We start from the raw sequence: 25855 nt of genomic DNA on the forward strand, positions 1-25855 counted from the left end.
TGCCTATTTCATCTAAGTTGCCAAATTATTGGCATAAAACTGTTCATAATATTCCCTTCTTATCCCATCACCTTGCTGTATTCTATTGGGTAGAAGCGAGTCAGGTTTATCCAGGCTCAGACTATACGTCCACTCCCACCAATGGCAAATGCACCAGACCGTCTTCTATTTTACTCCAGAGGCAGCTAATGTGTTTGGATGACCCTGGGCTCACTTGGCCAACGTTGTGGTGGGTGTCTCCTTTACTGTTTTGCTCTTGCACCACCAACTGGGCCCAGCACCATGAGACCTGGGCTTCTGCTTCAGGACAGGCTTATCTGTGGCTCATGGGAAAGTCTGGAGGAGAAGACCTCTAGATGGGGTATGTGATCTAGGAGGGAGGAATCATAATTCTGGGGGAGAATCCTGGTGAACTCCTGGAATTCCTGTATGAAATACCCAGGCTGGATGAGCCACAGGACCTGCTGAGGCCACATCTTGAACCTCCTGAAGATTCAGTCACTGCCACAGGGCATTGGACACATCCTTGTAAAGAGAATGAGGCCTGCGGGGGTGGGGGGGTGCGTTCTGGGATGAGTGTGCTGGGGGGCTCAGCTATCAGACAGGTTATAACAGTAATCATAAAAATAACCCCTGACATTTGTAAAATGCTTCTTAACTTACCAAGCGTTTCCACCTGGTTTATATGAGGCAAGAATGATCAGCCTTAACTCAGGGATGCAGAAACTGAAGCTAAACAAGATTAACTTACTTGACGAAGGACCAGAATAGGCAAAAATGTTGGGGCTCCAAAAAAGATCTTAAGATGGTTTTAAACGATTTCTGTAAATTTTTTGACATGCCTCTGTTCAAAAGTTGCAGTCTGATTCCTCCCACCCTCAGTGTGGGCTGGAATTAGTGACTAGTTTCTAAAGAACAGAATGTGGCAGAACTGATGCTATCTATGTGATGTTCAAAGCTAGGGGTGTGAGTGTGTATACCATTTTGTTTCTCTCTCTCCTTCCCCCACACGCAGGAATCCAGCTACCAAGGTATGAGGAAGCCCAGATCATGCGTCAGTTTCAGCCAGCATCAACCATCAGAAATGCGAGTGAACAACTGCAATCTGTAAACACTGACCATGATTAGCCCTGCAACCTACAGCCACAGAGAGAGAGGAAGCCACCCCAGGAAGGCGATGGAATCCAGAGCCTTGGTTTCTAGTTCTTCGATTCTCTGACACTTTGATCAGGATTCAGCCTCCATATCAAATGCTGAACTTGAAAAATTTTACTTTAAAAAAGTGTGTCCATCCACCATTTGAGTTTTGATGCTGATGTAGAATCGGAGGATCTATTCTTGCCAATCAATACTCACGTGCCTTCCTGTCCTCCTAGGTCATTCCTCCCAGGGTTAGCGTTGGAAGCTAACTGCTTCTTAATTAAATCAGGGACCAAACTGATTTAGTTTGGCCACCGGGGGCACAGAAATCTCACAGCAGTCACCCTCCCTCGAGGCCTGGGGCAGGGAGACCCTTCCTCAGAGAAGGAAGCCTTAAATGTGCCACCTGGGGGACGTGTTGAGCCACTAAAAGGAAGTCTCCCTGGCAGGCAGAGACGGTATGTGAGGCCCAGCATCTGTGATTTCTTCTTTCTTCTCCAGAAACTCCACTCTATTTCTCTGGGCAAAAATTCGCTTTATCTCCACAAATGTTAGGCCCTTGGTCTCAGGAATGACCACGTAGATGTAAACAGCAGTGAGGAGGCAGATTCTGGCAAAGATAATGAAGCTGTAGGCACCACTGACCTCCTAGGCCAAGAGACAAGAAAACAGGAGGGGACGGAGGAAGAAAGGAATGCCAGGGACAGCTCTGGGTGAGGCCTTTGTGAGTCACACAGGAGTTTCTCAGTGGCCAGTTCTACTTTACACCCAGAGGAATGGAATAGCTAGACAATTGGGTCCTGCCCTCACATCAAAAAGGACTCGGCCTTTTAACAACAGGGACGGAATGTCCTCTAGACGTGACTGCACACCTTCAGAAACAGAGGAAGGAGGTGGACGTGGGGGAATCGTTCCCTCACCCTGGCTCTAGCTTGCTTTGCACTTGGCCGACCAGAGCCCCTACATAATGAACGTGTCACCGCCTGAGTGTGGGACCTCCCTTCAGTGGTGGGAAACTGGCGTAGTTACAGTTTGGCTGAAGTGGCGCCACGTGTGTTTTATGGACCTTGGAGAGTCGCCCCCCCTTGTCGAATTAGCAGATGTTCTTAGCAGAAGAGGCACCCCTGCCTATTTCCCGGAGCCCCTTCTGCTTGGGGCGGTGTAGGCAAAGGTGGCGCAGGAATTGGGGGCAAGGGGCCGCCCCCGCCGCCGCCGTGCTCCCCACCGCATGTCCCCACTCACCTGGATGGACGGGAACAGGAAGCCCACGATGACGCTGGTGAGCCCGAGCACGGCCCCGTCCACTGCGAAGGCGGCCGGCCTCGAGGACTGCAGGAAGATCTCGGTCCTCACCACGGAGGGCACGGGACCTGGGGGCAGAGGGCGCAGGACCTGGGGAGGGGAGAGGGGCTCGGAGGGCCCTTCAGGGGCACAGTCTGTTCCGGATGGCCGAGGGAGGAAGCTCACATCTCTCCTCCTGGGTGCGCCCATAGCTGGGCTTCGAGCTGAGCCTCTGAGGGCCTCAAGGTCACACCAAGGCCGCTGTACCCCGTGGTGGTGTCATTTTGAAATTCGCAGACAAGGGGAGGGGGAGCAGAGCTGAATGAGCGCTTGAGCCTGGGACGTGCTGCCCCCTGTGGTAGATCTGGGGAATGGCAGGCACCTTGCCTTGGGGCAGTTTCTCAACCTTTTTTCTTTCAGGAGTCTTGTCTAAAATGTCTAAGGCCATTTTCCCTCCTTAATCACCATCCCTCATGAAATTATAATACAACAGATATACTGTCTATCCGTTTATATACAGTAGGTCTATCTATGACTTTATATATTAACATATTATCTATATTCTTTATTACAAAAATAAGATTCTGTCTCTCTCCCCCCAGTTAATTTCCAACCCTTGAAGATGGAGGGGAATTCAGAGCCCCGGAATGAGCTGCCCTTGGGACGTCAAATGGGAAACTCCTAGAACTGGCGAGGAGGGGGCCCCTTCCTCAGGGCTCTGTGCCCCAAAGGGGTAGCAGTGAGGGAAGTTATCCACACTGCCCTCCCTGGCCTCCTCCCTCCTGCCCCCTGGGGCCAGGCAGCCAAGCAGCCCTTTAGGAGTCGGCTCACATGTCAAATCAGTCCACCATCTGACCCCGCATCTGCTGGCACAGCTGATTACTCCTGGTCTTCCCAGAGGAGCCGGAGGCCCAGAGAAGCACAGTGGTTTGCTTCGGGGAACGCACAGGCAGTAAGGGGCGGAATGGCCCAGAACCCAGGTCTCCCGACACAAACACCAGCAGTGCTCCCACCAGGCCCTCCTGCCTCCGTATTGGAGGTGTGCCGGGAAGTCTTCCTGTCGAAAATCCCACTTAAATATCTTTCAACATGACCGTGTCAGTCTGATTCACAGCTGCATCCCCAGTGCCTGGCACAGCAGGTGTTCCATCAGCGTGTGTTCAATGGATCAATAACTTTATTTTGGCTTATGGACAGCTCTTTCAAAACCAAGATTCTGCAGGGAATATTCTAGTCTTAGGAGCCAGAGGGGTCTTTCCCCATGCAGTGGGAACTGCATTAGATTCTCAGGAGGACACACAGGGGAGGGGAAGCCTGGAGTCTGGAGGCTGCCCCCAAGGAAGGTGGAAGTGAAGGCCCAAGGCTGCCAGCACATGGACACGGGGATAAAGCAACACAGGACTGTAGCTGGAGGCCAGGGGACCAAAGACAATTGATCCTCGGGTGGGCTGTGGGCTTGGAGGCTAAAGTGAGCATGTAGAGGGTGTGGATGTGAACTGAGGGGCCCCCAGTGGGGTCTGGCTGGCAAGAGCTCCCTCTTGGCAGAGGCTCATCTCCTTCTTGGGCACTGGAACTGAAGCTGGGCAACTCTGGGACCCACAGGAGATTGGGGGGCCCCAGCCTGGCCGTGGCACTGGTTGGCCCTTAGTAAATGTTTGTTGAATGAATGAATGAATGAATGAATGAATGTGAGCTGGAATGGCCTTTCAAGAAAAAGGTAAACTGAACTGAGAATTCCAGTGTGGGTGGTGCTTGTGTAGGAACAGGGGAAAAGGTGGAGAGAACATCATGAGAATCACCAGTCAAGGGCATCCATTCATTTAGCAAATACCAGGTACCTCCTATGTGCTAGGCCCTGGAAGGCAGTGGGGCATGCAGGTACTCACTGGGCTCGATGGAATGTCCTGCGATGTAGGCGAAGACACAGATGATGCCAAGGTAAGACAGCTCAGGGACCGTGCTCTGTGGGAAGAGGCAGGTCTGTCCGTGCCTGAGAGGCCTAGGCCTGGGACCTCTAAGAGCCTGAGGCCAAGAGCCCCACATGCAGACAAGCCCACATGCGGGCCTCACCTTCCTGCCACAGGAAGGAGCCACACCTGGATTTCTGAGCGCCTGTGTGGGCCTCCAGGGCTCTGAGGGCAAGAGAGGGAAGATGAGACCAGGAGTGAACCTAGCATTCTAGTCAACGGGGGCCTCCAGGAGCCGTACCTGATTGAGAGAAACGTAACAGGAGGAATGCCGACCACTTAGTTATTTTCTGCCCTTCACAGATGCTAACCCACCGAATCTTCTTGACACCCCTCTGAGGGAGGATGTTATTGTTTCAATCCTACAAATGTGGAATCAGAGCACAGAGAGCCTGAACACAGACAAAGAGGACACTGGGTCCCTCAGGCGTCAAGCAATGGCCCAAGTCAAATGATCAGGAGTGGTTGGAGCTGGGACCTGGATTCTGCACTCTGCTAGAATCCTTCTAGAAGGCATCAGACCAGGAGAGCTGGCACACCCCTATCTCTGCTCCCCACTACCAGGGCAACAGATGACACAAACTCAGGGTGAACAGACCTCAACCAAACTAAGTATGCAGGTAACTATTTCACTACAGTTATGAAAAACGCTGCGAAGGTGGGGTTTGTGCAGGGCTGGCGGTGGAGGTGGACCAAGAACGACTCCTTCAATGAAGTTGTCTCCAAGGGACAAGGTGAGAGATGAGCTGGGGGAGGGGCAGCCTCCTAGAATGGATGACTTAGGGATGAAGAGCCAGCCAGGCTGCTGAGCAGAGGCGTGACAAGCTCTGATTCACGCAGGCAGGCAGGCACGGTGGGGTCCATTTCAATATTTGAAGCAAAAGAGGAGTTGGCTGCAGCTGGAAGGGATATCCTGGGTCTGGTGCCACCTGGGCAGCTGCTGGTTACGTTTTCAGGCAGAGCCAACAAGACTGGCCAATGGGTTGGAAGGAGAGAGTGAGAGAAAAAAAGTTGCCGGGGATGCCACCAAGGTCTCCAAAAGGCAACTGGCAACTATCTCTCTAGATAATGTCCAGTTTTATTTACTTCTTTTCACCTAAGTCCCTAAATGTTCTAAGAACTTAGATTATTTTCAAATGAGAAAATAAGGTCTTTAAAAAGGAAACTTTGATTAAACCAAAACAGGACTGTAACTAGCTTTTTAAAAAAAATCACTTCCTTTTTTTTTTTGGTAAAGATTTATTTATCATTTATCTATTTATTTAGTTTATTTAATTAATTTATTTTTTTTGCGGTACGCGGGCCTCTCACTGTTGTGGCCTCTCCCGTTGTGGAGCACAGGCTCCGGACGCGCAGGCTCAGCGGCCATGACTCACGGGCCCAGCCACTCTGCGGCACGTGGGATCTTCCCAGACCGGGGCACAAACCCGCGTCCCCTGCATCGGCAGGAGGACTCGCAACCACTGCGCCACCAGGGAAGCCCAATTTATTTAATTTATTTTTGACTCCGTCGAGTCTTAGTTGTAGCACACGGGATATTCGTTGTGGTGCACGAGCTTCCCTCTATCTGTGGCACGCGGGTTCCAGAGCATGTGGGCTCTGTAGTTTGTGGCACTCTGGCTCTAGTCGAGGTGTGCGGGCTCAGTAGCCCCACAGCATGTGGGATCTTAGTTCCCTGACCAGGGATCGAACCTGCATCCCTTGCATTGTAAGGCAGATTGTTTACCACTGGACCACCAGGGAAGTCCCTATAACTAGCATTTTCCTCGATAGCTGCATCATCACCCTCCACCTCGCCTGTTCCTCTACAGGCTCCCCTGCCCTGCTGTTCCCTGAACACAGCCACCTTCGTCCCCCTGAAGGTCCTTGCACTCACCCAGGAATTAAAAAGGAAGTCATGGGGCTTCCCTGGTGGCGCAGTGGCCGATGCAGGCGACACGGCTTCGTGCCCAGGTCCAGGAAGATCCCACATGCTGCAGAGTGGCTGGGCCCGTGAGCCATGGCCGCTGAGCCTGCGCGTCCAGAGCCTGTGCTCCGCAACGGGAGAGGCCACAACAGTGAGAGGCCCGCGTACCGCAAAATAAATAAATAAATAAATAAATAAATAAATAAAATAAAATAAAATGAAAATAAAAGGAAGTCATGATGGAGAGGACAGCTTGGCAAAAAAGGCAAAGAATGAAGACATTGTCTCTGAATTATAAGAATAATCTCTTCGCACATTCTCATCCTCACATACGATTGTGTTTTCAACTACAGACGGTCCCCTGACATAAGAAGGTCCAAAATTTTCAACTTTACCATGGTAGGAAAGTGATACACAGTCACTAGAAACTATACTTCAGGGACTTTCCCGGTGGCGCAGTCGTTAAGAATCTGCCTGCTAACGTAGGGGATGCAGGTTTGATCCCTGGTCCAGGAAGATCCCACATGCCATGAATCGCCACAACTACTGAGCCTGCGCGCCTAGAGCCCGTACCCGAGCGTAACAATGAAGACCCAACGCAGCCAAAAACAAATAAATTTATAAAAAAAAATAAGAAACTGTACTTTGAATTTTGATCTTTTCCCCGGGCTATCAATAGGCAGTACGATCCTCTCTTGTGATGCCAGGCAGCTCCCCATCAGCCACGTGATCGTGAAGGTCAGTGACAATCGCTGTTTTTCACTTTCTGTACAGCATTCAATAACTTACATGAGACGTTCAACACTTCATTATAAAATAGGCTTTGTGTTAAATGATTTTGCCCAACTGTAGACGAATGCACGTTTTCTAACCACATTAAAGGTAGGTTGGGCTAAGTGCTGATGTTTAGTAGGTTAGATGTATTAAATGCATTTTTTTTTTTTTTTTTTTTTTTTTGCGGTACGCAGGCCTCTCACTGTTGTGGCCTCTCCCGTTGCGGAGCACAGGCTCCGGACGCGCAGGCTCAGCGGCCATGGCTCACGGGCCCAGCCGCTCCGCGGCATGTGGATCTTCCCAGACCGGGGCACGAACCCGTGTCCCCTGCATCGGCAGGCGGACTTTCAACCACTGCGCCACTAGGGAAGCCCTAAATGCATTTTTGATTTACAATATTCCAACTTACGATGGGTTTATTGGGCATGTAACCCCATTGTAAGTCAAGGAAGATCTGTATATAGTTTTTTTTTTTTAAACAGGAGAAAATCAAACAAAGTTTAATAACATGAATATAAGGCAGAGACCCAGGAAAACTAACTATCTGTGTATAGTTTTTTTTTTTGGCCGTGCCACGTGGCATGTGGGATCTTAGTTTCCTAACCAGGGATCGAACCTGGCCCTCCTGCAGTGGAAGCACAGAGTCCTAACCACTGGACTGCTAGGGAAGTCCCACCTGCGTATAGTTTTAACTGTAAAGGCACAGTTACTGCAAAAGCAACAACAGGGCAGAAACAGCTGAGGATATACAAAATGCTGTCTGCTTTCAGAATATTTCGTACTATGGCCATCCTATGTATTTTCAAAATTTTTGTAGAACACGTATAACAAAAATATGCTAAGAAAATGACAAATTAAAGTGATGTATTTCTTGCTTGGGCAGCCTTTTGTGTTTTAATCTTACTCTGATACTATTCCCAGTTACTCCATAGCCTCTCATTGCTTCTTTTCCTACTTTCTGATCTGGGCTCCAAGATATTTTTAATAGTAGAGACCGACATGCTTGTTGACACGTGTTAGGATTTCAAGATGAGAGCTCTACCCCATTTTATACTTGGGGCACGCATCAATCAGACCAAGCTCACCTGCCAGCACCTCACCTTCCTTCTTCACGTCCTCCATCCTAACCTTCCGATTGGCCTGTGAGTGGTGTTCCTACTTCAGTTAAGGTATCTTCCTCTTTGTCTTACCATATACGAATATGTTTGGTCCCTGGTCGTCACTTATCCTCACACTAGTGTAGTCTGCCGTCCACGCCGACCTCTGTTCTCATTTTCTTCTGCTTGTTGAATGGAATGACGTCCGATCTTCCGTCTCTTTATTCTACTCTAGATCATTATTGGTGGACATCTTGTAGTGCAGTGCGCTTAAGCATTTGCATATTGAAATATATGTTTTATGGAACTTCTTGTTTCTCCTTTACTTCATGGTTAGGGCATTCGATTTAATTATTTATTTGCATGTGCATGGGTAGGTAATTGAAGTCACCCACGAACTCTACTTCAGGACGGGGCATTACATTGCACACGAAGGGGGCGTGGAGTTTGACACGCGGAGTTTGAGATCACTGGTTCTAGCGGTGTGGGTTCTGTTACAGGGACCTCCCACCACCCTGCTCGTCCACCCCTGCGTGCCCCGCCCCCAGTCCCACCCCTCTGCGTGCCCCGCCCTCCGCCCCACCCCTCTGCGTGCCCCCGCCCCGTCCCTTCCGGGCAGGAGAGCGAGGTCCGACCTGGAAGCGCAGCGCCGAGACGCGGATGCCGTAGCCGACCAGGAGGAGGCGTCGCCTACCCAGCCGCTCGACGACGCCTGCCTGGAGGGGAAGGGCGGGCGGTGAGGAGCCTCGACGGCACCAGGCGGGGGGCGCCCGGAATTCTTGGGCCTGGGCCCCCCACTACCTCCTCAGCCCCTCCTTAAGTGCCCGCTCGCCCCTGCTGCCTGCTCCGTGGAACTTAGGCCCTTATCCTCATGGGAACTTGACGTTCGTGCCGCGGACTCTGCACCACTACTCCTCCCTGTCTCAGGCATCTACAGACCCCGGGTCTCGGCTCCTTGACCACCTCCCCCCCGCCCCCCCCGCACTGTAATAACTACGTTTTCTAGTTTCTGCGTCTGATGCTTTGACATCTGGGGGCCTTCCTGACGCTGGAGGGACTGTCCCCCACACACCGTTAGCCGGTTTCTAGAGATAGCAGACAGCTCAGCTGTACGTGCGCCTTTCGCATGGAACCCGCCCGGAGCCGCCCCCACCCCACCCCCTGCTCCATGAGGCTCTCACCTGCCCCCGCCGCCCCCAGCCAGCGTCCCCCTGCCTTATCGCCCAGGGCAGGTACCAGACAGCCAGGAACAGCCCGGCATCGGGGCCCCGGAACCGCCTGAAATCTTTCAAACTAGGCAGTCCTAAACCCGCTTACCTTGCCTTGCCTGTTCCTTCCCACGGAAACCACGAGAAAGGCTCTTGCCCACGTACTGCTGCCCGCCCCCCCCCCCCCCCCGAGATGCTTCTCCATGTGGCCTTGTGTGCACCTCTCTCCCTTGGGAACCGTGAGCAACGCTGTCTTTTCAGGGACAATCATCTCACACCCCCGAGATAATAATAATACCTACATTTTCACATAGCCCCCTCCCATTACCTGCTGCTTCAACTCACGTCGAGGCCGCCCAGAATCTGGCCTCACATCATGAGGGTCCCTCTCACCCCCAGGTACTTGCTTCTCCACTGCCAGGACACACACCTCCTGATCAGCCTGTACCTTCTCGAATATTCCAAGCTTGGACAGTGCTTCGTCCGACCAGCACGCCTGCCTTCCTTCTTGTTCTAACGCCCTTTTCATTCGACTCCATCCTCACCTGCAGCATCCACAACAGTGCCATCAGCAAGGCATCACTGTCACTCCATGCCAGGCCCTGGACGGTCCCTTTACACAGGTCCCCTCCGTCCTCCCAACAAACCTACAGACGGGGATTATCACTGCCGTTCAGTGAGGGTCCAACAGGAGCAAAACGGCAATCCCAGGATTGCATAAACAAGGTAGAGGTAAGACCAACGTCTCCTTCTGTGCTTAGTACCCAGACACCGCTCCTCAGGGAGAGGGAGGGAGGCGCCCCTGTCTTTCTGGCTTGGGTTTCTCCAGGTAGGATGACGGGGAAGAGGATCCTAGTTATGACGATGTACCCTAGAGGAGGAGGGCTCTGAGGACAGAGGGTGGACCCTGCCCTAGAGGAAGGCGAGGGGCTACGGGAATCCGCTGGAGGAAGGGGTGCACAGACTCCAGGGAGGGTGGAGAATTGGGCCTGGGGGCCTCCCAGCTCCTCCCATTTCCGGCTCGTTTCAGTCACTCGGCCCTCCCCACCATGCTGAATCCTCTGAAGTTTGGGGCTTAAACTGTCTCTGGGGAAAATACAGATAAGTAATAAATAATTTTCTAAAACACCTTTAACCTCCAAGGTAACTCAAGAAACAGGAACCAGGGCTTCCCTGGTGGCGCAGTGGTTGAGAGTCCGCCTGCCGATGCAGGGGACATGGGTTTGTGTCCCGGTCTGGGAAGATCCCACATGCCGCGGAGCGGCTGGGCCCGTGAGCCATGGCCGCTGGGCCTGCGTGTCCGGAGCCTGTGCTCCGCAACGGGAGAGGCCACAACAGTGAGAGGCCCGCGTACCGCAAAAAAAAAAAAGAAACAGAAACCAAAATAATAGTGAGATAACTTGGAAAAGTTCTAAAGGACCATCATGGTCACTTGACCTTGTAAATGAGCACACCTCTGTCTATTCACTTTTTTTTTTTTTTTTTTTTTTTGCAGTACGCGGGCCTCTCACCGCTGTGGCCTCTCCTGTTGCGGAGCACAGGCTCCGGACACGCAGGCTCAGTGGCCATGGCTCACGGGCCCAGCCTCTCCGCGGCATGTGGGATATTCCCGGACCGGGGCACGAACCCGTGTCCCCTGCATCGGCAGGCGGACTCTCAACCACTGCGCCACCAGGGAAGCCCCTGTCTATTCACTTTTTTAACACAGGCATAAGTGGTTCAGATTTTAAATATAAAACTCTGAAATAATAATTTTATGCCAACAGTAACAACACGTGCATCAGTATACTGGGCATTACAACCACCATAACCATTGTACAAAGGAAGAAACTTGAATTTGAAGGGGTTTAAGTGGCCCGGTTAAGGTCACACAGTGGTAAGTATGGGCACATCCGAAAGTCTGTGTCCCTCCAGTCACCCCAGGACCAGTGCCACCAGCAGTGGACCCTGGGGGGCTCTTGTCTGCCTGCGGGGCACTGACTCAGAGATGCCCAATGGGAAGGACACTTCTGGGTGGCGCACCGAGATGACGGTCATCACTGTGTTGACCACGCTGGCACCCGCTGTTACTTACTGGGAATGAGCCGCCTCCATGCCAGCCGAGGGAGGCGTAGATCATGTCTGCATAGTAATTGACCTAAAACAAAAGCACAAGGGCTGTGAGGAGAGGCCTGAAGGCCCAGGCCGCTGACAACCTTCCTGACTCTATAACACACAGTCCTGAAAGCCTAGGGGACCCCTTGGACCGGAAGGAGGCAGTAGGTGGGAGAAAAGAGCCGTGACCTGAAGATGTGAGACCTGCGATGGAGGCTGGCTCTGCCGGAGCCTGGGTTACAGCTCTTCCCCTCTCGGGGCCTTGAGTTCTGCAACTGTAAAATGGGACCCCGAGATTTTTCCCTCTGTCGCTTTGTTAGTCTATGATCTCAGGCCCCACAGAATGACTCCTCGCCTCTCATTCCAGGCCTAGGCAACCCCAAGCTCAGCTTCTCTCCTGGCCCAGCCCCAAGGATGTGGGCAATGCAGCACTTCCGAAAGCCACCACGCGCCCTGGCTCCTGCCTGGGCTGGGTACCACTCGACGTCTCCTGCTGAGCAACCGTGAGTCCCCGAGGGCCTGATGCCACCACTTCCTGACACTTTCCTTAAGCACCATATGGGTTACGCATCCAGTCTCCGACGTTTCTGGAGGCAGCCTCCCAGCCCTGTTTTTGCAGATCTTCACCCTTCGCCTACACCATCAATAGGTACAATTATAGGGCTTCCCTGGTGGCACAGTGGTTGAGAGTCCGCCTGCCGATGCAGGGGACACGGGTTCGTGCCCCGGTCTGGGAAGATCCCACATGCCGCGGAGCGGCTGGGCCCGTGAGCCATGGCCGCTGAGCCTGCGCATCCGGAGCCTGTGCTCCGCGACGGGAGAGGCCACAACAGTGAGAGGCCCGCGTACTGCATAAATAAATAAATAAAAATAGATACAATTATAGCAAAAGAACTGCGCCTACCACATTGACCCTGGACAGCTGCTGGCCGGCCATGGGCAAGACGATGGAGACCAGCTGCCAGCGGACAGGAGGAAACGTGAAGAGGCTGAGCACAGACAGGCGGCCCTTGGCCCTCTCGGCCTGGTCCTCCACATGCGTTTCTTCCATCTCGTCCTCCACATCTGCCCAGCCTCTCAGCTTCCGCAGAGCTGCGGGGAGCACAGTGGTCCCCTCCTGCCACTGACAGCAGCTGACCCAAGGCTTAGGGAAACACAGGGGGACAGCTCCCCAGGAGCTTGGCCCAGCCCTGGCCACAGGTTCCCCGTCTTCCCAGGGCAGGATGCTCATTGGACCCCAGCTAGGTCCCCAACACCGTGACCGTGTCCCCAGTCACAACCACACCCCCACCTGGGGAAGCTTGCAGAAGTCAAGGCCCACCAACCATGATGCCGGCTCTGACCATGTTGTCCGCTGGACCACACCCCAGAGCTGCCCTGGACTCCCCAGTGCCAACGGCACCTCTGTCCCGTCCCACTGGTGCCTGTGTCATGGAGTGCATTTCCCCACCCTGCCCCCTGCCCGTTCTCTGCTTCGGGCACTAGAGAGGGATGTTTGGCCGGCACGGGGAGGCAGCTGGGAAGTGAACATGGTGGGAAGGTCTTGACAGAGCAGCCTGTATCTCCAGTACCTTGTCGAACTTCATCTCTTTTCCGAGTCAGGGTGGACCTCGGGCTCTCGGGGAATAAGGGCAGAGAGGGGAGCCAAAACAGTGCGGGGACCCCCGTGAGTGCCAAGAGCACAGGCCAGCCTGGAGGGACCCGACACCACTGAGAACATGGACACCCAACACTGGGGAATCCCTGACCTCCAGCCGACCTTCCGCGTGTCCTGACTCTGTCCTGACTCCCTCCTCTTACAAACTCACTCACCCACATTGTTCCAGCCCTCCTAGGTCCTGGTGAGAGCCAAGGACAGCAGGGACCTAGTCCTTGCCAAGATGTGACTGCCCAGAACTCACCCACAGCAGGGTTCCACATTTTAAAATGGAGAAAATAATTACAGTTTTCAAAAGATCTGCTGTTAACTCTTTCTGCAGGAAGAGTATTGCTTTTCTTAGGAACAGCAGGTGATTTAAAAGTGTGAGCCTTGGAAAAAGTGAACCCATGTCTTGTTCCTAACTTTATGGCTGGAAATGGCATAATCTCTGCCTTGCTGGAGGCTGGGGTCGAGGAGGGTGCTGGAACCAGCACTGTGGCTGTGTGAGCTCCTTCTGGAAGGTCTGGGTTAAGGAGGCGGCATTGAGATTCATCTAAGCCTTACCAGCTATGATGGAAACTGGAAGAGGTATTTTACTTCTCTAAGCCTCAGTTTTCTCATCAGTAAAATAAAGATGATGATGATGATGATGGTGATAAAGTGCCCCCTGAAGAGTGGTGAGGGGTGACAGGCATCGCACACTAGGCATCAGTACAAGGCAGCTGTTGGCAGCAACGGGCCCAGCCTGGCTTCCCCTTCAGCTGCACTGGGGTAGTTTGGGAATCGTTAAAACTAATGACCTTTCACTGAGCACGACTGGGTCCTGTGTCTCTTCAAGGTACTCTGGGGAATACAAAGTCATAAATCCACCCATTAAGGAATTCCTGTGGAATTTAGGTGATTTGAAAATGTTTACAAGGAAAAAAGAAAGAAAGAAAGAAACCCCACTGTGTTCTTGTGGGCCTTTAATGCTGGCCTGCATTCAAGCCACACTCTTGGGGCCATTCTCTCTCGCCCACTCCCCCAGAGGACCATTTTCCCCTTTCTCCTCTGTCCTAAAGCTTCCCTCCCGCTTCCCCAACCCGCCCTCTCAGGCAATGGCCTGGCCACCTTTCACTTGGAAAGTAGAAGCAACCAGAAGAAAATGTCTAGCGGAGCCACATCCACCCACGTGACAGTGACCGTGGCTGTGTGCCTGCCCTTCCTGCATCGATTGCCCTCGCTGCAGGACCATTCGCACAGCGTCCCAGCTGAAAAAAACAAAGCAAAATAAAAAACCCTTCTCTCCAGCCTGCTTCCCCTCCCAGCTACCCCCCAACTTCTCTCCTTCCTTTACAGCAAAACTCCCAAGAGTCGTGTGTGCCCCTGGTCTCCGATGTCCTCCCGGCCCCACGCACAATTTGTCCCCATCGCTCACCCAAACTGCTCTCGTCAAGGTCACCCGTCTCCAAACAAGCCACACATTGCCCAACCCAAAGGGCACCTCTTGGCCTCACCTGACTTGATCCGCCAGACACATGGGCACAGCTGAACCCCATGTGTCCAGACCCCGCTCCCTCGGCCCCCCCATAGCTCCCACGCTCCCTCTCACCCTCCCCCCACCCACCCCCCCCCCCAGACCTCGGTGAGCCACAGGTACCTGTAGGGTTGCCCAGGATGGCTTGCAAGCCGAAGATCTGTGCTAGGAAGATTCCCACGATGACAAACACCTCCGTCATTGTTCCCAGAGCACGCCTAAGTTTCTTGGGAGCTAACTCTCCCAGGTACACGGGAAGGGCACTGTAGGAGGTGCCTGGATCTAGCGAAACAAAAACCAGGGGAGGAGAAAAGAAACAGTCCCAACCTCCTGGGGCCTGGAAACTTGAGATTTAATTCATCTCATAGTCCCCGAGCTTCTCTGTGGTGTCAGCACCACTGACAGGCAGCCTGTATCACCCCCACCACTCCCCGCCCCGCTTCCCCTCCATGGAGATGGAAATTGGCCACAGGGACTGTTTAGTTCGCACTAAGAAGGAAACCTTTCCAGAATTCTCAGACTCCCAGGGGACACGGCAGGATATCCTCTCCTTCCTAGCTGCGGAGCTGGGGCCACTTGTTACAGGCGAGGACTGTGTTCCTGGGATGTGGGACTGAACGATGGGTCTTTGGCTTGGGATTATTTTCTGATTTTTCTGAAGCACAGGTTACTTGTATCATTTTTGTTTTTTTTAATAGAAAAAAACACCATAGTTAAGAAACCTCAGTCCCCTGCTGACAGGGTCCCCAAATCCTGTACTGTTTTGCTTGAATCTTCTCATCCTCAGTGTGAACTATACACCTTCCTTGGAAGATACCTTGTAAAGCCTTATCAGTTTGTACTTCAAGGTAAAAGTGTGTTTTTAAAGATTTTCCCCTGATACATTTTGTTAAAGAAGGGGAAGGGGAGAGAGAACATGAGGTTTTCGAGAGTCTGGGGATGGAGACAAGAGGATGCCCGCAAAGGGAAAAGAGCCATTCAGAACCAGGAAGACCCTTGCTGCTCCTGCTTCCAGCCTTGGCCAGTGGTGCTGGGTGTGTCTGACTCAGACCCTTCCCCCCACTGCTGACCCTCAGCATGGGCTTGGGGCTTCAGCCATCACTGTAGGCACCTGCACAGACTCCCAGTGCCACTAGAGAAAAGATGATCAGCTCGGAAGCTTTGGTCACTTCGCTGACTCCCTTCGGGATGGCAGGGATGGCGAAGACATTGTTGATCAGCAGTGTTCCCTTTCTGCAAGGACAGCAGAGCCCAGACGGCATGGGGGCTGAGGCAGCAGAAGCTCTCCTGACACCAACTCCTATTCTCCAGGGCAGCCGTTATAGAAGTGCCGGGAACGTGCCTGAGAAAGGCTGATGGCTGGGAAACTCAGAAAGCAAGGACCAGGGGGCAGAGGCCCCAGGAAAGGAGGTTTGGGGCCAGCAGGGGGCGGTGAGGAGTGGGAGCATGCTAACCATTGGAGCTGACTGAAGATAGTAGGGAAAGAGAAAGCAATGGGCCTGCCTCTGCAAGTAGGGAGCTTCCTGTCACTGGTGGTATTCAAGCAGAGAGTAGGCCGGATGAAGACTGTCAAGAATGGTGAACAGGGGAACCCCACAACAGGTGGGAGACAGAGCTGGATTAGATGATCACTAAGATTCCTCCCAAGGTTGAAAAACCATGAGACTATGAAGAGGAGGGAGGGAGTGTCTGAAAAATAGAACTACGCTGGATGCCCCTGCCTGTCCCTCAGGATCCATACCTACCTTCCAGACTGTGTTCTGTGCTCCATGCTGACTGGCATCAGTGGCTCCCTTGCCCCCTCATCCCCACATGTGGCTTGGATTTTGCCAAAGGAGAAAACAGCAGTGGATCAGGAAGGAAGATGGTGGCCCAGCTATAGGGTGGCTGCTGGCTGCACCACCCTTGGTGATCTCTCCACACGCTGCCCACATTCGAGGACCATCAGGACCCTGACTGACACAGGTGCATCATCTCTGATGCCAGGAGTGGAGGAGGGGGGATCTCTAAACAGAAACCCAGACACCTCTCTTGGGGGGATAGTCCTAAGAGTTCTACAAAAGTCCCCTGCTAGGCAACACTGAGGACTCATCAGATACACAGACTGGTTTTCTCAGGCCACTTTTCTCTTCCTGGGGTGGGCATAGCTCTGAGAGAACTGCCATCAAAGCCCAAACTCAGAGCAGAGGATCAGCCAGCCCAGAGGCTGCAGGTCCGGAGAGAACAAACAGCCCACATGAGCCCCTTCCTGATGACGAGGAAGCCTTAGCTTAGCTCAGGGCTGGTCCCGACCCCACTAGGGCAAGGCCAGCTCCACCACACCAGCTGGTCTCAGGGTCCTCATCTGCAAAATGAGGGCAATGATGAAACCATCTCTGAGGTCCCAAGTTCTGTGACTCTGGGTTCAGACAAGGAGGTGGGGGCCAAGCTTCTAGAACAGTCCAATCACTCTTGGTGTAGCTGAGAACAGCACAATCTGAATTACATAAAAGCCTGGATTATGGCATAATTGCAATATAGTGCATGTTTCCTTCATTCACGTATACAACGAATGGCAAACTAATTGTTAATCAAGGATCTATAAGAAGAGGTCCTATGAGTCCTGCTTTAATACATAATTAATTTTCAATTGCCAATATTTTCTTTGTTTTTTTGTTTGTTTTTGTTTGTATGTTTGGCTGAGACTTGCCGTTTGTGGGATCTTAGTTCCCTGGCCAGGTATTGAACCCCGGCTCTCGGCAATGAGAGCTCGGGGTCCTAACCACTGGACCACCAGGGAATGCCCCAGTATTTTCTTTTATGCATGAAAAGTGAACTGGTATGGTGCTTTAAGAGCTAGTTTTCTTTAGAGGACTTCCCACTCCTCCCTACAAACTGCTGACCATGGCACATCAAGTCCGGGTGTAACTGTGAATTCCAAAGAGTGAGATCCGGCCAAATGGAGTTCCGTGGGGCCTCACCCTGAGAACCTGGCTCACTCCCTTCCTTCCTGGGAGCCTTGATCTGGACATCCGTCCTTATCTGCAGAGTCACGTCTTGGCAGCAACTGGGCTTACGTGTAAAGATTAGTGAGTCTGTGTAAACCAAGCAAAGTACAAGAACTATTCTTCAGGGGCACATGGACTGACTCAGTCTGAACCCCAAAGCTCAGAACAACACGGGTGAGGCTGCACAGGGAGAGGCTGCAGCTGTTACAACTTGGAGCCATGGGTCTCCTGACCTCGAATTAAACCCAGTCAACAAGCATTTATTGAACACCTGCCAGAAGTGCTGAGTATGGTCAAGACTTTGCTCTCAAAGGCTGATCCATCTCCACGGGGTGGACAACAGAGGGGCTGCTGTTCCCATGCAGCTGACAAGGGGAAGAAATCCCAAGGAATTCAAGGACTTGCTTTAGGGTCAGGATGTCTATGGCAAAGTGGACTTTAGACCTCCTGATTTTCAAGGTTGCACAACTCCCCATCACATGCACAATCTCCAAGAGACAGCATGGCTTACTAATGTGAATTTTGAAAATGTCTTTATTAGCCATTTTATTTCTTATTTAAAATGCACAGTTTGATGTTGTGACATCTGCACACATCCATGATATTATTGCCACAATGAAGACAGTGAGCATTTCCATCATTCCAAAATTTCTCCCAAGCAACCACTGATCTGTTTTCTGCCACTATAGATTAGTTTGCATTTCCTACAATTTTACATAATTGAAATAATATAGTATATACTTTTTTGTCTGGCTTCTTCCATTCAGCAGAATTACTTTGAGATTCATGCATACTGTAGCTTGTGTCACAGTCATATCTTTTTATTGCTGCATAGTATTCGATTGTGTGGATATACCACAGTTTGTTTATCCATTCAACTAGGGATGCACTTTGATACTGTGTCCAGTTTTGGGTCATTACAAATAAACCTGCTATACACATTTGTGTACAAGACTTTGTATGGACATATGCTTTAATTTCTTTGCTCTCAAAGGCTGATCCATCTCCATGGGGTGGACAACAGTGGGGCTGTTGTTCCCGTGCAGCTGACAAGAGGAAGAAATCCCAAGAAATTCAAGGACTTGCTTTAAGGTCATGATGTCTATGGCAAAGTGGGGGCTGGACTTCAGGCCTCCTGATTTTCAAGGTCGCACGACTCCCCACCACATGCACAAATGCCAAGAGACAACATGCTTTACTAATATGAATTTTGAGTGACAGCAGCACCCTTCTTCTTTACCTGCCACATTTGTCAACCAGCAGGCCAATAAGCAGGGACCCCACTAAGACGCCCAGAGGAGACAAGGACATGGTGCAGGACCACAACAGCAGCATGACTTTCTCGTCCATGAAGGCTCCGTGTCGCTCAAAGTAGGTTTCATTATAAAAGGACTTCAAGACCTGGAAGACATTGACCCATCCATTGACAATCAGGCAACTCATGAGAGACCAAGAGGTAATGTTCTCAGTTGCCTCTGGTCATTGTCATGAAGGATGTGTCTACCAACACCCTCAGGACACAATTGATTCTCTGTTGTTACCTGGAGATAAAAAAAAAAAGCCTACTGTATGATGGGGTGAGATGAGGAACTAGACTGCTCAAAGTGTTAAAAATTCACTGTTGGGAATTCCCTGGTGGTCCAGCAGTTAGGACTCCAAGCTTCTATGCCAGGGGGTGCAGGTTTGATCCCTGGGTGGGGAACTGAGAACCCACATGCCGAACGACATGGCAAAAAAAAAAAAAAAATTCACTTTGCAGAACCTTGCTGTGCAAGAGGCAGCATAAGAAATATTGTTACTTCAAGACAGTATGGGGCTTCCCTGGTGGCGCAGTGGTTGGGAGTCCGTCTGCCGATGTAGGGTACATGTGTTCGTGCCCCGATCCAGGAAGATCCCACATGCCACGGAGCGGCTGGGCCCATGAGCCATGGCCGTTGAGCCTGCGTGTCCGGAGCCTGTGCTCTGCAATGGGAGAGGCCACAACAGTGAGAGGCCCACATACCGCAAAAAAAAAAAAAAAAAAAAAAAAGACAGTATGGTACTGGCACAAAAACAGAAATATAGATCAGTGGAACAGGATAGAAAGCCCAGAGATAATCCCACACACATATGATCACCTTATTTTTGATAAAGGAGGCAAGAATATACAATGGAGAAAAGACAGCCTCTTCAATAAGTGGTGCTGGGAAAACTGGACAGCTACATATAAAAGAATGAAATTAGAATATTCCCTAACACCATACACAAAAATAAACTCAAAATGGATTAAAGACCTAAATGTAAGGCCAGACACTATACAACTTTTAGAGGAAAACATAGGCAGAACACCCTATGACATAAATCACAGCAAGATCCTTTTGGACCCACCTCCTAGAGTAATGGAAATAAAAACAAAAATAAACAAGTGGGAGCTAATGAAATTTAAAAGCTTTTGCACAGCAAAGGAAACCATAAACAAGATGAAAAGACAACCCTCAGAATGGGAGAAAATATTTGCAAACGAAGCAACTGACAAAGGATTAATCTCCAAAATATACAAGCAGCTCTTGCAGCTCAATATCAAAAAAACAAACAACCCAATCCAAAAATGAGCAGAAGACCTAAACAGACATTTCTCCAAAGAAGATATACAGATTGCCAAGAAACCCATGAAAGGATGCTCAACTTCACTAATCATTAGAGAAATGCAAACCAAAACTACAATGAGGGCTTCCCTGGTGGCGCAGTGGTTGAGAGTCTGCCTGCCGGTGCAGGAGACGCGGGTTCGTGCCCCGGTCCGGGGGGATCCTGCATGCCGCTCAGCGGCTGGGCCCGTGAGCCATGGCCGCTGGGCCTGCGCGTCCGGAGCCTGTGCTCCGCAGCGGGAGAGGCCACGACAGTGGGAGGCCCGTATACCGCAAAAAAAAACAAAAACAAAAACAAAAAAACTACAATGAGATATTCCCTCACACCGGTCATAATGGCCAGCATCAAAAAGTCTACAAACAATAAATGCTGGAGAAGGAATGGAGAAAAGGGAACCCTCTTACACTGTTGGTGGGAATGTAAATTGATACAGCCACTATGGAGAACAGTATGGAGGTTCCTTTAAAAAAACTAAAAACAGAACAACCATACGACCCAGCAATCCCACTACTGGGCATATACCCTGAGAAAACCATAATTCAAAAAGAGTCATGTACCACAATGTTCATTGCAGCTCTATTTACAATAGCCAGGACATGGAAGCAACCTAAACGTCCATCGACAGATGAATGGATAAAGAAGATATGGCACATATATACAATGGAATATTACTCAGCTATAAAAAAAAAACCAAAATTGAGTTACTTGTAGTGAGGTGGACGGACCTAGAGTCTGTCATACAGAGTGAAGTAAGTCAGAAAGAGAAAAACAAATACTGTATGCTAACACATATATATGGAATCTAAAAAAAAAAAAAGGTTCTGAAGAACCTTGGGGCAGGACAAGAATAAAGACGCAGATGTAGAGAATGGACTTGAGGACACGGAGAGGGGGAAGGGTAAGCTGGGACAAAGTGAGAGAGTGGCACTGACATATACATACTACCAAATGTAAAATAGATAGCTAGTAGGAAGCAGCCGCATAGCACAGGGAGATCAGCTCGGTGCTTTGTGTCCACCTAGATGGGTGGGATAGGGAGGGTGGGAGGGAGAAGCAAGAGGGAGGAGATATGGGGATATCTGTATATGTATAGCTGATTCACTTTGTTATACAGCAGAAACTAACACACCATTGTAAAACAATTATACTCCAATAAAGATGCTAAATATATATATATATATATATATATATATATATATATATATATAGTTACTAATTGTATGACTTTGGGCAAGCTACCTTACAGAGGTAGCTCTGTAAGTCTTAGTTTCCTCCTTGGTTATAGAAATAATATATATCCAATAGAGAATTTAAGAGCTTCACTGTGATATATTGATGGTACATTGCTTGACTGAGAAAAAAATGTTCCTTCAATGGTAATAATGATAAGTATATTAATATAAGCCATGAGCAACTACTGCAGTACCTCCTATAAAGCAGAATAAAGTGTAGCTATAAAGTAATGACAGTGATTTTTAAAAGTAGAGCAGGACTCGTACACCCAAATGAATGGGAACAGACACTGGGACCTGTCTTTGCCCTTTCAGGGACCTTCTTCCTGTAACTATTCCCTGTCTCTCCTGCATCACTGGTTCTTTTTTTTTTTTTTTTTTTTTTTTTGGTCACGCGGCATTGCTTGTGGGATTGAAGCTTGTGGACCCAGTTTCAATCCCTGACCTGGGCCCTTCACAGTGAAAGCACCAAGTCCTAACCACTGGACCACCAGAGAATTCCCAATACATCTTTCTTTATTGCATCCTTCTCCTCACAACACAAACATGACTCTTGCCCTATAAAACCCCAACACAACCCCCCTTCTCCCTTCACTAAGCTTCATTTTTTGTTCCCCTGTGCAGCAAAACTCCTTAAAATGTCGTCTCTCCTCCACCCCTCCCATTCTCCCCAAACCCACTCCAATCAAGCTTTTGTCTCAACTCAGCTGGTCTTGTCAAGGTCACGCATGCCCTCCATGAGGTCAAAGCTCTGCCTCCTAAGTCCCTCCCTCCTGACTCACATGCTTTACTAGGCCTTTGGGATACTCTTTTTCCTTTGCTTCTCCTCACCCCAATCCCAACCCCTAAGGGTTTAGTCCTTGACCCCATTCTCTTTGTCATCTGCAAGTGGCCTTCCCAGGGGGAAAGGCAGTGGGACTAAGCCCAAAGCGACTGGTCAGGGAATCCAAGCCCATCCCCTCCCACCCCCTTCCCAGTGTGCCTGGAAAGGATGACATTGCGGGGCGGGGGGTGGGGGGGAGGGGGAGGGGACTAGCCCACAACCCTAGTCATTCCCTGGTCTGCAGAGGCCGGCCTCCCAAGAGTACTAGCGGAAGGCAGCTGCTTCCGGAAAAAAGCCGGTGGCTTCCGGAAGAAAGATGGCGGCCTCCACAGAGTAAGATGGCAGGCTTCTCCTGCCCACCCAGCTTGTGAGGTGCGTTAACCACAGCGATGTTGCAGCCGTATTGGAAGGCCGAGCCAAAGGCTGTGTTCAGCGTGGCCAGCACCAGCGTGGGTTGGAGGCGCTGCGGGAGCGGAGGTTTACGGTCAGGGACTGGGAGGTTAGTCCTGGGAACTTCCGGAAGTGGGGCCGAGGCTGGGCTGGAAGTGGGGGTGGAGGACCCCAGGCCATGCCCAGGGGAGTGGGGAAGGTGCCGGAGGCTGGGGGCAGTGGATGGCATCATTTCCTGCTCCTTGAACGCATCCCCCTCCTTAAAGATATATCTGTGCGTCTCCTCTGGGCCTGGCCCTGGATGAAGTAGGGGAAGCTTCAGGAAAAAGGTCCAGCGTACTGTGCCCTTGAGGAGCTTACGTTCTAGTGAGGGGAGGCCAACAAAACAAAACAAAAACACAGACAAGTACGAGACCTCCAAATAACGATAATGCTGTGAGAACAAAAAACAGGTAATGGGATAGAAGCCAGTGGGGGACAGAGGAGGGGGCTCTCTGAGCAGGTGCTTTTAAGCTGAAACCTGAAAGGATGAGGTGGGCCTGTGAGCTGCTGGGGGAGGAGTTTTCAGACAGAGGAAGCAGCAAACAGAGGCATGGCTTGCCTTTCACTCCTGGACAGGCCCTGGGGAAAACCAAGGCAATCACGTTTCCATGGCTACCGCAGCACCCAGGGTAGCTCCCGGGAACTGGCCCCCGGGCCAAAGTCTGAGGAGGGGCCAGCAGAACTGGGGCAGGGTCTGTGGCTGCCTGAGTCGGTGCCACCCAGGGCTCCAAGAAGCCAGCTGGTGCAGAGCCATGGCCCCAGACCATCCCCCCACCCCTCTGCTTGCCTGTTACCTGTACCTCTGACCCCCACCCCCACTATCTGCCTGACTGCCGACGGTCTCAGCCCTGTGCAGCCAGCAAACCAGCCAGGCAGACAAAAGCAGGATTTGGGCAACTTCAGAGGCTGGGGGAACAGGACGGGGACAGGGGTCTCCCACACTTCCCTAGAGCTGGACTCAACCCCTCCTCTCTCGTGTCTGAGCTGGGATGTTTGGGGAAGCTGCTTCTCCTCCACTGCTCTCCCAGGGCTGGTGGCTCCCCTGGAAAGCCAGGGGCAGTGTTGTCCTCTCCTTGCTAGAAGCATTTCAGGGGTCTTCCCCTCCCTCCACAGTCCCCTCACCTGGTGGCAAAGGGACAGTGGCAGTGACAGTTTCCTAGACTTGGCACGTACCCCTTCCCGGGGGGGGGGGAGGGTGGGTAGTGGAGTCCCTGCCTCTTTTTTTCTCGTCCTTGTTCAGCTGAGAAACAGGTGTGCTCTGCCGCCCAAGTGACACCTGGGTCCTGCTCTGTGTTGACAGCCTGGGGCCTGTGAGGCTTTATTACCCTTTTGGTCTCTGGACCCTGCTGACTTTCCCCAGGAGAATGTTTTCCTTTGACGTGTTGATAAGATAAAGATTCAAACTCAGCGTGAGTTTTGTCTTTGTCTCCATCAAGTTTCAAACCAGAAACTCTCTGGTTGCACCAAGGAGAAGAAAAACACCACCTGCTCTGGGTCCCTAGAAATAAGGTGTCTTGGAAACCAAGTCGGGCCTGATTGCCTGGATCCTTTATGCGTCTCCTGTGTTATCTCTCCATCTGTGCTTCCCCGTACGAATTTGGACTAATTGTCCATTTGGGGGAAAGAGCAAACTAAATACTTTTAAAGAGATACAACTTAGTTATTTCTACTTACACTTATTAGTATTAAATAAGTCAATAAAATATTGAACAAAAAAGTGCTTATTTCAGAATTATCACTGTTAGAAAGAGAAATATCATATGATATCACTTATATGTGGAATCCAAAAAGAAATGATACAAATGAACTTATTTACAAAAAAGAAACAGACTCAGAGACTTAGAGAATGAACTTATGGCTACCAGGGGGGAAGGGTGGGGGAAAAGGGATATTTAGGGAGTTTGGGATTGACATGTACACACTATTATATTTAAAATGGATAACTGCTGATCTATATTTCTATTTTTGTGCCAATACCATACTGCCTTGATTAGCTTTGTAGTATAGTCTGAAGTCAGGGACAGATGAATGGATAAAGAAGATGTGGTATATGTATATAATGGAATATTACTCAGCCATAAAAAGTGAAATTGGTCATTTGTAGAGATGTGGTTGGACCTAGAGTCTGTCATATAGAGTGAAGTAAGTCAGAAAGAGAAACAAATTTCGTATATTAACACATATATGTGGAATCTAGAAAAATGGTGCAGATGAAGTTATTTGCAGGGCAGGAATAGAAAGGCAGATGTAGAGAACGGACGAGTGGACATGGGGGAAGAGGAGGGTGGGATGAATTGGGAGATTAGGTTTGACATAAATCCACTACCATGTGGAAAACAGTTAGCTAGTGGGAACCTGCGGTATAGCACAGGGAGCTCAGTTCGGTGCTCTGTGATGGCCTAGTTGGATGGGACGGGGGGGAGGGAGGTCCAAGAGGGAGGGGATGTGTGTATGCATATGGCTGATTCACTTCGCTGTATGGCAGAAACAAACACAATATTGTAAAGCAATTATACTCCAATAATAAAAATAAAAATAAAATAAAATGGATAACCAACAAGGACCTACTGTATAGCACAGGGAACTCTGCACAATGATACGTGGCAGACTGGATGGGAGGGGAGTTTGGGGGAAATGGATACATGTCCATGTATGGCTGAGTCCCTCTGCTGTGTACCTGAAACTATCACAATATTGTTAATCGGCTATGCTCCAATATAGAATAAAAAGTTAAAGTAAAAAAAAAAAAGGAATTATCTATATTAGCAAAACAAAAAAGTAGGCAATAACTGGATAAGTTATGACAAATCAACTGGAATGCCAGGCTGCCATTTCAAGGGATAATTATGAAAATTATGTAGGGACATGGAGACCTGTTACGAACGTCATGTTAGGTGACTAAAGCAAAATACACTTGTGTGCCTGGGTAAAAACCTGTTGGCACATGGACAGCAGCATGACGACCACCGGGATAAGAGAACATGGGGGCCTTATTTCTCCTAACGGTCTGCTCATGACAAGTTAGGTATTCTCCCAAGTGCTACATGTTTTGTCTGCTGTGCCCCTCATCCCTTCTGAGGCCTTGCTAGCAGAGTGTTAACTCTTGGGAAAGGCCTGGGCCCGGGACACTTCCC

General features: G+C 50.5%; 1 protein-coding gene across 1 annotated transcript; it reads right to left on the reverse strand.

Annotated features, from left to right (window-relative positions):
• Positions 1-1566: 1566 nt before the first annotated feature.
• On the reverse strand, positions 1567-25610 carry SLC2A7 (solute carrier family 2 member 7; the record flags this gene model as incomplete). The annotated part of the gene is given in 15 exon segments (XM_079719699.1): positions 1567-1788; positions 2383-2510; positions 4308-4383; positions 8801-8881; positions 11396-11443; positions 11447-11476; positions 11478-11510; positions 12372-12559; positions 13039-13158; positions 14746-14898; positions 15734-15855; positions 18850-19010; positions 22654-22752; positions 23895-23952; positions 25606-25610. Coding segments are annotated over 15 exon segments (1524 nt in total).
• Between the last annotated feature and the right edge of the window lie 245 nt (positions 25611-25855).

This window comes from Hyperoodon ampullatus (assembly GCF_949752795.1).
Source record: "Hyperoodon ampullatus genome assembly, chromosome: 2".
Lineage (NCBI taxonomy): Eukaryota > Metazoa > Chordata > Mammalia > Artiodactyla > Ziphiidae > Hyperoodon > Hyperoodon ampullatus.